Source organism: Ailuropoda melanoleuca, chromosome 4, assembly GCF_002007445.2.
Source record: "Ailuropoda melanoleuca isolate Jingjing chromosome 4, ASM200744v2, whole genome shotgun sequence".
Lineage (NCBI taxonomy): Eukaryota > Metazoa > Chordata > Mammalia > Carnivora > Ursidae > Ailuropoda > Ailuropoda melanoleuca.
The window spans coordinates 137,553,775-137,567,280 of NC_048221.1; the positions used below are offsets into that span (position 1 = coordinate 137,553,775).

The following is a 13,506-nucleotide window of genomic DNA, read 5'->3' on the forward strand; positions in this document are numbered from 1 at the left end:
AAAAAAAAAAAAAAAAAAAAAGGAACAGCAAGAAAGCCAGTATAGTGAGAGCATCATGGATGAAAAAAAGTGATAGGAAATGATATAAGAAAGAGAGTAAGAGGGCACCTGGGTGGCTAAGTTGGTTAAGCACCTGACTCTTGATTTCAGCTCAGGTCATGATCTCAGAGTTGTGAGATCGAGCCCCATGTGGGCTCTGCGCTGGGTATGGAATCTGCTTAAGATTCTCTCTCTCCCTCTGCCTCTTTCTGTCTAAAAATAAATAAATAAATAAATAAAAATAAAAGATATCAAGAAAGAAACCACATTACACGGGACTTTGTAGATCACGTTTTGTACTTTGGATTTTATTCTGGATTCGTAAGAAGTTTCTGGACAGTTTGAAACACAGGAACAACCTGATTTCATTTGTATCTTTAAAAAGTTCTCTCTGGCTGCTGTAGGAAGAATGGAGCTATAGGAGAGCAAGAATGGACACAGGACACCACCATCCAGGGCAGTGACGACAAGCACTTGGAATGGAGTGGCGGCAGTGACGGTGGTGAGAAGTGGTTGGAATCTGGACGTATTTTGGAGCTAGGGTCAGAAGAATTTGCTGGTGGACTGAATGTGAAAAAGAGAAGACAAGTGTGATCCTGAGAGAGTTTGGGCCTGGGCAACCAGGACAATGAAAATACCATTTACTGAGACAAAGGAGATGGCAAAAGAGCAGGACTGATGAAAGCAATCAAGGTCTTAGAATTGCACGTGTCAAGTGTAAGAACCTATTAACTGTACAAATGGAAATGGTTAAGTAGGCAGTTGAATATAAAAATCTGTAGTTGAGAAGAGAACCTAGAGATAGAAATTTCTGAGTCATCAGGATATAGCTGGTATTTAATGACAGAAGTAGGATAAGTAGAAAGCAGGACTAAGAATGACCCCAAGAGACTCCACACTTTCTTTGACAAAACTCTTAAAATTTTTCTCAAAATTCCTCTTTCCAAATCCTATAAATCCTTTCTTCATAGCATTTATCAGTAACTGAACTTTTTAATAAATGTGTGCACTTACTGTCCAGTTCCTCCTACGAAGATCTAAGCACCTTGAAGGCAGACTACCTTGTTCATCACTGTGTCCCCAGGGCCCCAAGCAGGCTCTAGCATGAAGGAGGAACCCAATAAATATCTGGTGACAAAGAGGCTAGCAGTTCAAGATTTTCACCAGAGTGAAAACATTTTTAAAATGTGCAAAGAGGGACGACTGGGTGGCTCAGTTGGTTAAGCATCTGCCTTCGGCTCAGGTCATGATCCCGGGGTCCTGGGGCTGGGTTCTTTGCTCATCGGGGAGTCTGCTTCTCCCTCTGCCTGCCACTCCCCCTGCCTATGCTCTCCCTCTCTCTCTGACAAAATAAAATCTTTAAAAATCAATCAATCAATCGTGCAAAGATTCAAGGTCAAGGCATGTTGTGGCAGTACTGTTTATAATATGAAACAAATTTAAAACAACCAAAGTACAGGAGTAGAAATTTAATTAAATAACTCTACACAATGGAATACTACATACCAATTCACTCAATGCTTAAGTCGGTGGTTCTCAAAGTACAGTCCCTAGACCAGGTGTATTAATATCACCTGAGAATATATTAGAGATGCAAATCATTGAGCCTACCAATCTGTGGTCTAACAAGGCTTCCAGGTGATTCTGAGAGATGTTAAAGTTTGAGGATGACTGTTCAAAAAGAATTTATAAAGACACAGATTTCAATAAAGTATTATGTTAAAATATATATATAGGGGCGCCTGGGTGGCACAGCGGTTAGGCGTCTGCCTTCGGCTCAGGGCGTGACCCTGGCGTGGTGGGATCGAGCCCCACATCAGGCTCTTCCGCTGTGAGCCTGCTTCTTTCTCTCCCACTCCCCCTGCTTGTGTTCCATCTCTCGCTGGCTTTCTCTATCTCTGTTGAATAAATAAATAAAATAAAAAATATATGTATATATAAAGGCATATACACNTCTCCCACTCCCCCTGCTTGTGTTCCATCTCTCGCTGGCTGTCTCTATCTCTGTTGAATAAATAAATAAAATAAAAAAAATATATATATATAAAGGCATATACATATATATATTATAGAGAGAGGCTCTCCAACATATAGAGGCTTCCAGTTTAGATGGCAGACCGAAAATACACAGTAGCTTCTGCTCTGTCCCACTACAACAATTATACAGGAATTTTTAAAAGATAGCTATAAACTCAAGAACAAACAACATGGAGGAGGAGACAACAGCAACAAAATTTTAAAAGCTGGAAAGCGTATGTACAGGTGATTACTGCCTTAGCAGTGCTGAGAAAGCTGGATTCAAAGCTGGCAGAAGGGAAAACCATAACCCAATGTAACTTTCCCCTGGAGACTTCTAAAGAAAGCTCCAGAATTGGTTATATCCTGGAAATTGGGTGAAGTAGGTCTAATACCGAACAGATTGCCTGTAGGTTGACTGAGAAGCAGTCTGACACACACACTCCCGCCCCAACTCTGTGCAGCAAATGCCTGCCCCCTCGCCCCCCGCTAATCTGGGCAGAAAACTGGAAGTTTCTCCTCTGGAGAGAGTAAAACAAAGGGTCTCTGGAATAGGGCATGTCAATCATATACACAGTTGAGAATAGGGTATATTATTAAACACAGGAGGATTAAGTGAAAGTGTACATATTGGTACTGAGACAGCCCCCAACCCCCACACTCCCCTCAGGCCTTCTACCCACCCAGTTCCTAGAACAGCCAGGATTACACCCTCCAAACAGATGACTCAAAGAGATTTCTCTTGAAAATCCTATCAGCTCAGGGGGAAAAGATTTAAAGATGATAATGCTGGAGGCTTGCTAAGAAAATAATCCAGCTAGGTCACGGCACAGCACAAATGACAAAACTCACAGTGGGTACAAGGCTTTCACTCAATTTTTTAATCTCCATTCTTAAGAAGACCAGCCATATTAGGCTCATAAGCAATTGAAGAAACTCTCTGATACAAAAAGCAGAGAACAAAAGAATCAAGTCAAGAGGAAATATTATCAATATCCTATCAATATCCTCAGTAAAATAAGAAAAGATGCACCACAAAAATGAGGGAGTAAACCAGGAAAAGATGAAACACAGTCAAGGAAATAAGGAATTTAACAAAAGAAGGGTAAGAGAATCTTCAGGATGTTGGTAAAGAGATCCCAAAGATAGCCAGGTCATAGGTTTAGAGATACATCATTGTAGATTCGAGTAGGTCAGAAGTTCCACAAAGACTTCTTCCAGAATATGAAACTGGTAGACTATCTAAGAAACCGAGAGATTTTCAGAACTGGGAGGAGATGTGGAGATACACTAGTAATAAATTATAGGTTAGTAATAAAATAAATAGAAAATTATACAAGTAAGGCAATTATCAACTCTGGGAAAACAAAAATATCTACAGAAAATGTAATCATAGTAAGCTATATGGCTCACACTAAAAATTGGGCTAGTAAAAAAATTTTAATTATATTGGGAAGATAGAGAAAAAGAAATGCAAATTGTGTGCTGGTGACTACATGGAGAAAGGGGCAGTGAGGAATGTGTGAAAGAGCCAAGACTTCATCTTTTACAGTGGGAATTTAACAGCTAATGTCCAAAAGCAGAAATCAAGGTGTAGTTCTAGAAGCGTACGATATGGAGCTATGGAAGCTGCAGAAGAGCTGAAAATGAATACCTCTCGGGAACAGCACATTTAGGGGAACAAGGGATTATAATCTTTTCATAACAAGGTTTATAAATCTTTTTGAATTACATGCACGTAGGATTTTGATTAAAAAATGTAAAGAAGGAAAAAATAGCACACATTTTTGTAAAAACAAATAATAAAACTCTTTCCTTTCTCTCTCTGTATACACGAATAAGAAGCTTTCTGGAATGATCTACCACAGCAAAGTGGTTATTTTTGGATGGCACAATAACTGGTGATTTTGTGTGTGTGTGTGACTATTTGTATTTTGGAGTTTTGAAATAACTCCATAGTTACTTTATATGTAAAAACTAAAATAAAGCTCTAAGGATCATCATTTACTAAAAAACACACAAACAAAAACAAGTCTTAACATAGGTAAACAGTCCCGGTGCTCTAAAAGGCTTGGATGATCTGAGAGTCCTAGTTGTCTGGGACAGTCTGAGTTCAGGCCTGCCCGAAAGCATGGAGCCGAACCAGAGATTCACTGCTGCCCAATTATTCTACGATCCTAACTTCTTTGCTTCTTTGGACACAGAAAGTAACTTATCTGATATCTGTGTCACTGTGCAGTCCAGCAAGTAATGCGGATATACTGATAAAAGGAATTTTTACTCTTTGGAGGGCAAGAGGCATGCAAAGCAGCAGTCCATACAAAAAATGTTTTGTTGAAAAAAAAATTTTTTTTAAAGATTTTATTTATTTATTCGACAGAGATAGAGACAGCCAGCGAGAGGGAACACAAGCAGGGGGAGTGGGAGAGGAAGAAGCAGGCTCATAGCGGAGGAGCCTGATGTGGGGCTCGATCCCTTAACGCCGGGATCACGCCCTGAGCCGAAGGCAGACGCTTAACTGCTGTGCCACCCAGGCGCCCCATGTTGAAAATTTTATATAACCACACAATCCAGATTTCCACAATCCCTAACACCAGACAGTTGGGAAGCTGTTTCCCAAAGAACCCTGTCAGCACACATCAAGAGTCTAGTAATCTATAAGAGCCTGGTCTGTTCTTTGAGGTCTGTTTTCCATCACGTTGTTTAAAAAAAGAAAATGTAGTGTGGAAACAATGAAAATCATGAATAAATGCTTTGAGAAGATCTATATCTGTTACCTTAAATATACTCCTTATCTATTTTAAATTATGGAATTAAATCAGAAAGTAAAACTCACACACATACACATGACACATGATATGGCAAGTTTTACTTCAGTCTATGCTTCGAAACTGGACACACCGTCTTTGACTCTGACCTATCTGACCATATGGCTAAGATCTACCATCTCTCTATTGCAACTTCTTTTTGAAAAATTCTGAGCCCACGCATATATGATCTTTGTTGAGCCAGCTTCCTTCTCTCTGGATCCACGTACTGTTTGAGTTCCTTTAAAAAATCACACAAAAATTCTCATGTGGAAACAATGTACCTTTTCAAAAACTGCACTAAGATTTCATTTAATTTACCTTTCTCCTAGCCAAATGATTTAGCAAATCATTCTTTCTTGCTAGGCCAAGTTCCTTTCCTTGGAATAAGAAAAGATTGGACTAAACTATTTTTAAGGTACATTACCAGCTTTAAAATTCTCGAGAGGCTGATTCTCATTTTTACCTGACTGTGATGCTTTGCTGATGGGGAAAGGCTTCGGAGTGTGGCCATTAGGCTGAGAGTCTGTTCCACTTTCAACAAAAGAAGGGCAGCTGAAGTCACTCGGCAGGTCAGGCTCACTATCCCAGTCTGAATGACTTGGGTTATCTTCTAATACCTATTTGCAAAATAACATACATAAAATTATTACATTGGAATTTAAAATGCAATTAATTTCCATGAGCTTCCAAGTCCTGCCCATCTGAAACACCGTAACCTACTCTAGAGAACTGCAACCATCTGCTACGTTCCTAAAACCAAAATACTTTTACCTCTACGATGTGTTGCCTGGCTGCTCCTGGAACGCTCCTAGAGAAAGGCTACAGACAGGGTGAGCAAGGAAAAAGGTTGCCAACAGACACATCAGGCTTCCTTCTCCATCTAACATCTCTCTTGTAGCCCAGTAGCTACACCAATAAAACACATCAATAATGACTCCTGCGCAATGTTGGCTTCTCTTCACTAAGCCTACCTGGGAATTTCTGCTTTGTATCTTTGCTAATTCCATTTCTCTTGCCTGGACTATACTTTCTTCTCTTTCTCTCCAATTTGTTACTTACTCTATCATGCTGTCTTTCCAACCAACACTTCAGATGAGTTCTCGATTCCAGAACTCCTGTGGCACTTTACTATTTGTAATACTTAACTGACAAGGATATACTACCTGATACCACTGTTTAATTTTTCACACATGTATTGTTGAAATGGTGGTGAGAGTGTTCCTAAGAAAGGTCAGGTGACTGGTTACCTAAGGGCCTCATTAGCTGACAAAACCTCGGGGAAACTGATCACAGTTAAAAAGCCACACTATCAGCCACGCAGACCAAGAAACTCAATCTTATCAAGAGGAGGGAAGACTCATGTTAAGGAAACTCACAAGAGAATAAAGAAACAAACAAACAAACAAACAAAAACCCCCAAAAAACATCAGGGATGAGATGCATGTGTCATCTTTCAAGTACTTCCCCTCTCTACAGGTAAGCATATGAGACAAGGTACACCATAAAACTGGCAAACAAGCATAGACTCGTTGAGAAAATTGAAGCAATCACAGAAGAAAATGTCCACAAGCTTACGCAGGCAACCATCTGCCAGGAACTTGACCACGTACTCTACTTTCTGTCTGATTGTTCTGGTGGACAAAGCTGCCATCTAAAAAGCCAGTTTTGGGGCACCTGGGTAGGTCAGTCAGTTAAGCATCTGCCTTTGGCTCAGGTCATGATCCCAGCATCCTGGGATCAAGCTCCGCACTGGGCTCCCTGCTCAGTGGAGAGCCTGCTTCTCCTTCTCCCTCTGCCCCTCCCCACCAGTTGTGTGCGCCTTCTCTCTCTCTCTCTCAAGTAAATAAATAAAACCTTACAAAGAAAAAAAGCCAGTTTCTCCCTCTGGGCACCCAATCCCATCTTTTCTACTTAAAGATTATCCCTCATTTCTTTTCTTTTTTTTTTTTTAAAGATTTTATTTATTTATTTGACAGAGACAGAGACAGCCAGCGAGAGAGGGAACACAAGCAGGGGGAGTGGGAGAGGAAGAAGCAGGCTCATAGCAGAGGAGCCTGATGTGGGGCTCAATCCCATAATGCTGGGATCACGCCCTGAGCCTAAGGCAGACGCTTAACCGCTGTGCCACCCAGGCGCCCCCTATCCCTCATTTCTATTTTCCCTCTCTCCATTGAGAATTTCTTCTCTCCTGTATCATTCCTATCAACACACAAATATGCTATCATTTATCCCACTTAAAAAAAAAAACAAAACCCTCCTTGACTCCAGCTACGATATAATTTCTCTGTACTTCTTTGCAGCAAAATGCCGTGGAGGAGTTATCCAGACTTGCAGTCTCCAATTTCTCTCTTCCTGGTCTATCCTATACCTCATTCTAACCAAACTTGCGACTCTGCTGCTCCACTCATCCATTTTTAGCTCTTTTCCTTCCTGACTGGGCAGCAGCATTTCCCAGTTGATCACTCCCCTCTTCTCGAAACATTTTGCTCCTTGGATTAGAGAATGCCCCCTCACTCTCTAGGCTTCCTCCTAATTTACCAGGTGCTCCTCAGACTTCTTTGCAGGCTCTGCTCTTACCCCAGACATCTTCACCCTGGAGTGGCACAGAGCTCAGTCCTTGGTCCCCTTCTCTGTCTTCACTCCTCAGTGATGTCATCTGGTCTTGTGGTTTTAAACACTACCTACTTTGCTGTTTTCAACTCTAAAATGCACTGCCACTTCCCCATATTTTAGTATCCCTGACATCAGGGTGTATCTTGCAACCAATGGTATGTCACGGTTTCATCTGCAACATTATTTTCTTTCTTGGAGATATTTAAAATAATGGTGCATCTTCCAAACAATGACATTAAGATTTGATGATTATAATGTACATTAACAACATCCAAATTTTTATCTCTAACACAGTCCTCTCCTGAATTGAAGACCTGTAAATCTGAGTACTTGTAAGTTGCTCTTAGATGGCTAATAGCTGTCTCAAATTTAACATGTCCAAAACCGAACTATAGATCTTCACGTTCTACCTGTGTATCAGGCCCCAAACTTAAGTCATCCTTGATGACTCCTCTCTTTCTCTCACACCCTACTTCCAAACCATCAGGAAATTCTGATGACCCCATCCAAAGTTCATCTAGAATCCTAGCAATTACCACTTCCATTGCTACCACCTTGTCGCAGCCACCACCATGTCTCATCTGGAAGAGGGCTTCTCAAACTTTAGTGTGCACAGGAAGCAGCTAGGAACTGTGTTAAAATGCAGATTCTGATTCAGTTGGTCTGGGTGAGGCCTGAAATTCTGCATTTCTTCCCCTGGATATCCTTATGGCTTACTGTCACCTAAGATTCCTCATCAGGGAGGGGAGGCCTTCCCTGATCACACCACAAATAGTACCCTTTCCTGCCACCCCATTTTCTATCTCCCTTATCCTACCCTGATTTATAATAATTGCTTGTTCATTTTTTCTGGAAGTTTTAAGTAATTTATCTCACCCAAGATCACACAAGTCACAGTAGTGGAGCCAGGATTCAGATACAGGCCTCTTACTATTCTTGCTGCAGTCACATTCAAAGCATGAAGAAATTACTGAATATTTGAGAAGACTAAGCTTTTTTTTTAAATTCTTTTAAAAAAATTTATATTCAATTAACATATAGTGTATTAGTTTCAAAGGTAGAGTTCAGTGATTCATCAGTCTTACATAATACCCAGCGCTCATTACATCCCGTGCCCTCCTTAATGTCCATCGCCCAGTTACCCCATCCCTCTAGCCCCCTCCCCTCCAGCAACCCTCAGTTTGTTCCCTATAGTTAAGAGTCTCTTATGGTTTGTCTCCCTTTCTGATTTCATATTGTTTTATTTTTCCCTCCCTTCCCCTATGATCCTCCGTTTTGTTTCTTAAATTCCACATGAGATCATATGATAATTCTCTTTCTCTGATTGGTTTATTTCACTTAGCATAATACCCTCTAGTTCCATCCATGTCATTGCAAATGGCAAGATTTCATTTTTTTTGATGGCTGAGTAACACTCCGTTGTATATCTATACCACATCTTCTTTATCCATTCATCTGTCAATGGACATCTGGGCTCTTTGCATAGTTTGGCTATTGTGGACATTGCTGCTATAAACATTGGGGTGCAGGTGTTCCTTCAGATCACTACATTCGTGTCTTTGGGGTAAATCCCTAGTAGTGCAATTGCTGAGTCATAGGGTAGCTCTATTTTCAACTTTTTGAGGAAGCTCCATACTGTTTTCCAGAGTGGCTGCACCAGCTTGCATTCCCACCAACAGTGTAAGAGGGTTCCCCTTTCCCTACATCCTCGCCAACATCTGTTGTTTCCTAACTTGTTACTTTTAGCCATTCTGAACAGTGTGAAGTGGTATCTCATTGTGGTTTTGATCTGAATTTCCCTGATGCCAAGTGATGTTGAGCATTTTTTCATGTGTCTTGGCCATTTGTATGTCTTCTTTGGAGAAATGTCTTTTCATGTCTTCTCCCCATTTTTTGATTGGATTATTTATTCTTTGGGTCTTGAGTTCGATAAGTTCTTTATAGATTTTGGATACTAGCCCTTTACCTGATAAGACATCTGCAAGTATCTTCTCCCATCCTGTCAGTTGTCTTTTGGTTTTATTGACTGTTTCCTTTGCTGTGCAAAAGTTTTTTTATCTTGCTGAAGTCCTGCCTTTGGAGACATGTTTAGCTAGAAGTTGCTGCAACCGATCACAGAGGTTGCTATGTTCTCCTCTACGATTTTAATGGATTCCTGTCTCACATTTAGGTCTTTCATCCATTTTGAGTCTATTTTTGTGTATGGTGAAAGAAAATGGTCTAGTTTCATTTTTCTTCATGTGGCTGTCCAATTTTCCCAACACCTGTTGAAGAGACTGTCTTTTTTCCATTGGATGTTCTTTCCTGCTTTGTCGAAGATTAGTCGACCACAGAGTTGAGGGTCCATTTCTGGATTCTCTATTCTGTTCCACTGATGTGTCTCTTTTGGTGCCAACAGCATACTGGAGAAGACAAAGCTTCTTTTTTTTTTTTTTTTAAGATTTATTTATTTATTTGACAGAAAAAAAGAGAGAGAATGGGAGCACAAGCAGGGAGAGTGGCAGGCAGAGGGAGAGGGAGAAGCAGGCTCCCCGCAGAACAGAGAACCTGATGCAGGTCTCCATCTCAGGACCCTGGTATCATGACCCGAGCCAAAAGCAGACGCTTAACCAACTGAGCCATCCAGGCACCCCAAAGACTAAGCTTCTGACTTAAAAGTACTTGTTCCTTTTTCCTTTCAAAATAGAGTATATTCAACATAGCTGTACTCTTCAATAAACACTGTATTACCAATTTGTACGTTAGGTTAAAATTTTGCTTACTGCTTATTTATTCATCAAGAAGATTTCAGTGTGATGCTAATACTACTTTAGACAGGTGTTTATTCAAGTAAACAAAACCTTTTTAAATACCTTAAAATGTTAACCTAAAAATGTTAACATGTCAGAAAGAATTCCAGGTTCTGATTCAAAATTTCTATGTGCTAGGCAAACCCACAGTGTACAAATATAACCAACTAATACCTTAGCTAAGTAATTCTAAAGATCAGATTTTTTTAAAAGATTTTATTTATTTATTTGAGAGAGAGAGTGTGTGTGTGTGTATGTGTGTGCAAGGGGGGGCAGGGGCAGAGGGAGAAGCAGACTCCCTGCTGAGCACGGAGCCTGACATAGGGCTTAATCCCAGGACCCCGGGATCATGACCTGAGGCAAAGGCAGATGCTTAACCAACTGAGCCCCCTAGGTGCCCCAAGATCAGATTCTTAATAGCCTGGATGGCTCTTTTCTGTTCTTTTCTTTTCTCTTTCAAAGTGTCACCTTAGCATCTTTTGTTTTTCTTGAGAAGCACCTGCTGCCTGAATCAAGAGAGGACAATGTTTCATAACTCTATCATTATAAAATTGTCTGTTCTAGTAAATTCAAGTTATTCCTCTTGAGTTTATTTAAATCCACTGTCCCAGATTCAAAAAGGAAGTTTCCTACACTAATTGCTTAGGTCAGTCCCCCGTTCATCGTTGTCTCTCACACGGCTTAGCGCCTCTAAACTTCTCGTTCTCAGGACCTATTCCTTTCACTCAGACGTGGGCTTCTCAGTCCTGGATCACTCAACTCTCCATGTGGAACCTAGGCAACCCCAACCAAACAACGAAACACTGGGCCAAGTCTCCAAGCTCTTAAAAAATGTGTGTCAAACAGATTCAGAATCTCTTCCCAGCCCTGGAGAATAAGTACCACACATCAAACATACCACAGTTTATCAAACTTTCTCAGTGGTGGAATCTTCCTCTACCCCAAATAAAATGTCCCATGGTACATTCTTAAAGCAGGTAAAAGCAAACTAAAAATATAAATGCTCTGAGGGATATGGAAGAGGGTGGTGAGGCATCCAGACTATTTTTCTTCACATAAAGACTGCTGAGTAGAGATAACTGAGCTGAATCATGAAATGCCAGGTAAGGTAAGGGGGTATTCCAAGCAAAAGAAAAAACATGCAAAAAAAAAAATTTTTTTTTAGGGGCGCCTGGGTGGCACAGCGGTTAAGCGTCTGCCTTCGGCTCAGGGCGTGATCCCGGCATTATGGGATCGAGCCCCACATCAGGCTCCTCCGCTATGAGCCTGCTTCTTCCTCTCCCACTCCCCCTGCTTGTGTTCCCTCTCTCGCTGGCTGTCTCTACCTCTGTCGAATAAATAAATAAAATCTTAAAAAAAAAAAAGAATTAAAAAAAAATTTTTTTTAAATAATACAATTAATAAAAATTCCTTAAGCTTCTATTTAGAAGTTAACTACAAATTGGTTTCAACTATGTACATAAGAAGTCAAAATTGATTCCAATGTCTAGATCAGTGATCCTGTCTTTCTGGACTACAAGAGAAACCTCTTCACTGGCAATTCTCTGACAAGCATCATAAATCCAGGTGAGGTTGAACCTGTCTTCATCTTTACTTCACACTAGAAATGGCTTTTCATCGTGCTTCTCAGACTTGTGACTTACCGTAGCTTTTCTTCCACGGGTATAAATTGGGTTTTTACAATATGCCTGCTTGCTCTTCTGAAGGTAGCGCTTCCAAAAATTATGTAAAACTTCATTCTAAGGTAGAAGGGAAATGAGTGTTGATTCAGGTTGTGACGAATACACTCGCATATCTATAAACTTGTACTTTATATATTCCCTCCATCTAAATGTATTCTTACCTTTTTTACCTACTTTTCTTAAGAATTAGCATCACAAAATCAGGTATATGGGAAACACTGAATAAATTCTTCATAATCTTAGATTTTTAAAGAAGAGACTAATCCACAGAATCCCTTCCTTTTGCAAGTTTAGTATATTAAGAATGAGAGAAAGCAAGCAACTTATATATGACCACACCTCTAGTTAGAGGCAAAGCTGCTATTGGGTCCAAGTAGAAGTAAAATAAGGTAAGAAAACAAAATAACTTTTCTATTTAATCATCACCTACTAGGTATGAGGCATCCATTAGCTCTAATACAACACTGCAAGATAGCTACTATCTCCATTTTACCACTAAAGAAACAATAAATCGGCCAAAATGATCCAGTCAATAAGTAGAAAATCCATGAACAGGATTTGGAGTCAGTTTTTATTCCAGAGGCTGTGTTCTTAGTATAATGCCATTTCTGTGCCATTTAAATGGTCAGGTCTAAACAGTTATGTTCATTGGCTAATTTCAGATAAACTGTTTTCATACCCTGATGAAGTGGGTAGAAAACTATATGGGAGTAAACCCTACCATAGTTATTTGGTATAACCATATGAAACTATAAATTACAAAGCATTTATAACATAGGATGACTTGAAAGAAACCAGATTCACAAACCCCCAGACTACCACCACGGGTGCCATCTGGTCTCTCATGTTTTTGTATTTTTAATTCCTATAATACTTTTCAGGGTAGGCCCAGAGTCCTCTTAGGCCATGCATCAATCTAGAGGGCATTCTTGCTGGCTTGCCCTAAACACTGGTTTGAACAGCAAAGTCTCCTTTACAAATCTTTCCTTGGTGACTTCAGTCCACATTGATCTTTCTACCTTCTCTTTTTGCCCTTAATGTTACTTATAAGCACATCGTCCTATCATTTCATGTTTACTCATTCCACATCTGCATAAAACCCTCTCTCCAGCTAGGCTGGATCCCTTAGCACCTGGTTTCCAATAACAGGCACAAAGCAGGTGTACGAGAACCACTTGCTGCTCAATAACTGGCTTTTTAAAGAAGTCCTGAAATGGCTTCAACCAGAGGAAGAAGGATGAAGTTCACACAACAGCAGGGATACTGCGGTGCTCTGGAGGGGCAGCAAAGTCCAAGTGCAGTCCCTGGACCAGCAGCATCAGTGTCACCTGGGAACTTGTTAGAAATGCCCTACTCCAGGGGCGCCTGGGTGGCACAGCGGTTAAGCGTCTGCCTTCGGCTCAGGGCGTGATCCCGGCGTTGTGGGATCGAGCCCCACATCAGGCTCCTCTGCTATAGCGAGCCTGCTTCTTCCTCTCCCACTCCCCCTGCTTGTGCTCCCATTCTCGCTGGCTGTCTCTATCTCTGTCGAATAAATAAATAAAATCTTTAAAAAAA

At 40.6% G+C, this 13,506-nt stretch overlaps 1 protein-coding gene across 2 annotated transcripts in view; it reads right to left on the reverse strand.

Moving 5' to 3' along the window:
* TAF1B (TATA-box binding protein associated factor, RNA polymerase I subunit B) overlaps window positions 1–13,506 on the reverse strand; it is a 71,669-nt gene that overhangs the window by 46,624 nt on the left and 11,539 nt on the right. The window contains exons 5-6 of one of the 2 annotated variants that reach the window (XM_002921510.4): window positions 11,911–12,006; window positions 5,329–5,482 (exon numbers count right to left, since the gene is read on the reverse strand). In XM_002921510.4, coding sequence (XP_002921556.1) covers window positions 5,329–5,482; window positions 11,911–12,006 — 250 coding nt within the window. Of the gene's footprint in view, window positions 1–5,328; window positions 5,483–11,910; window positions 12,007–13,506 lie in introns of those variants that run through there. The other variant, XM_034659923.1, reaches the window with a different exon arrangement.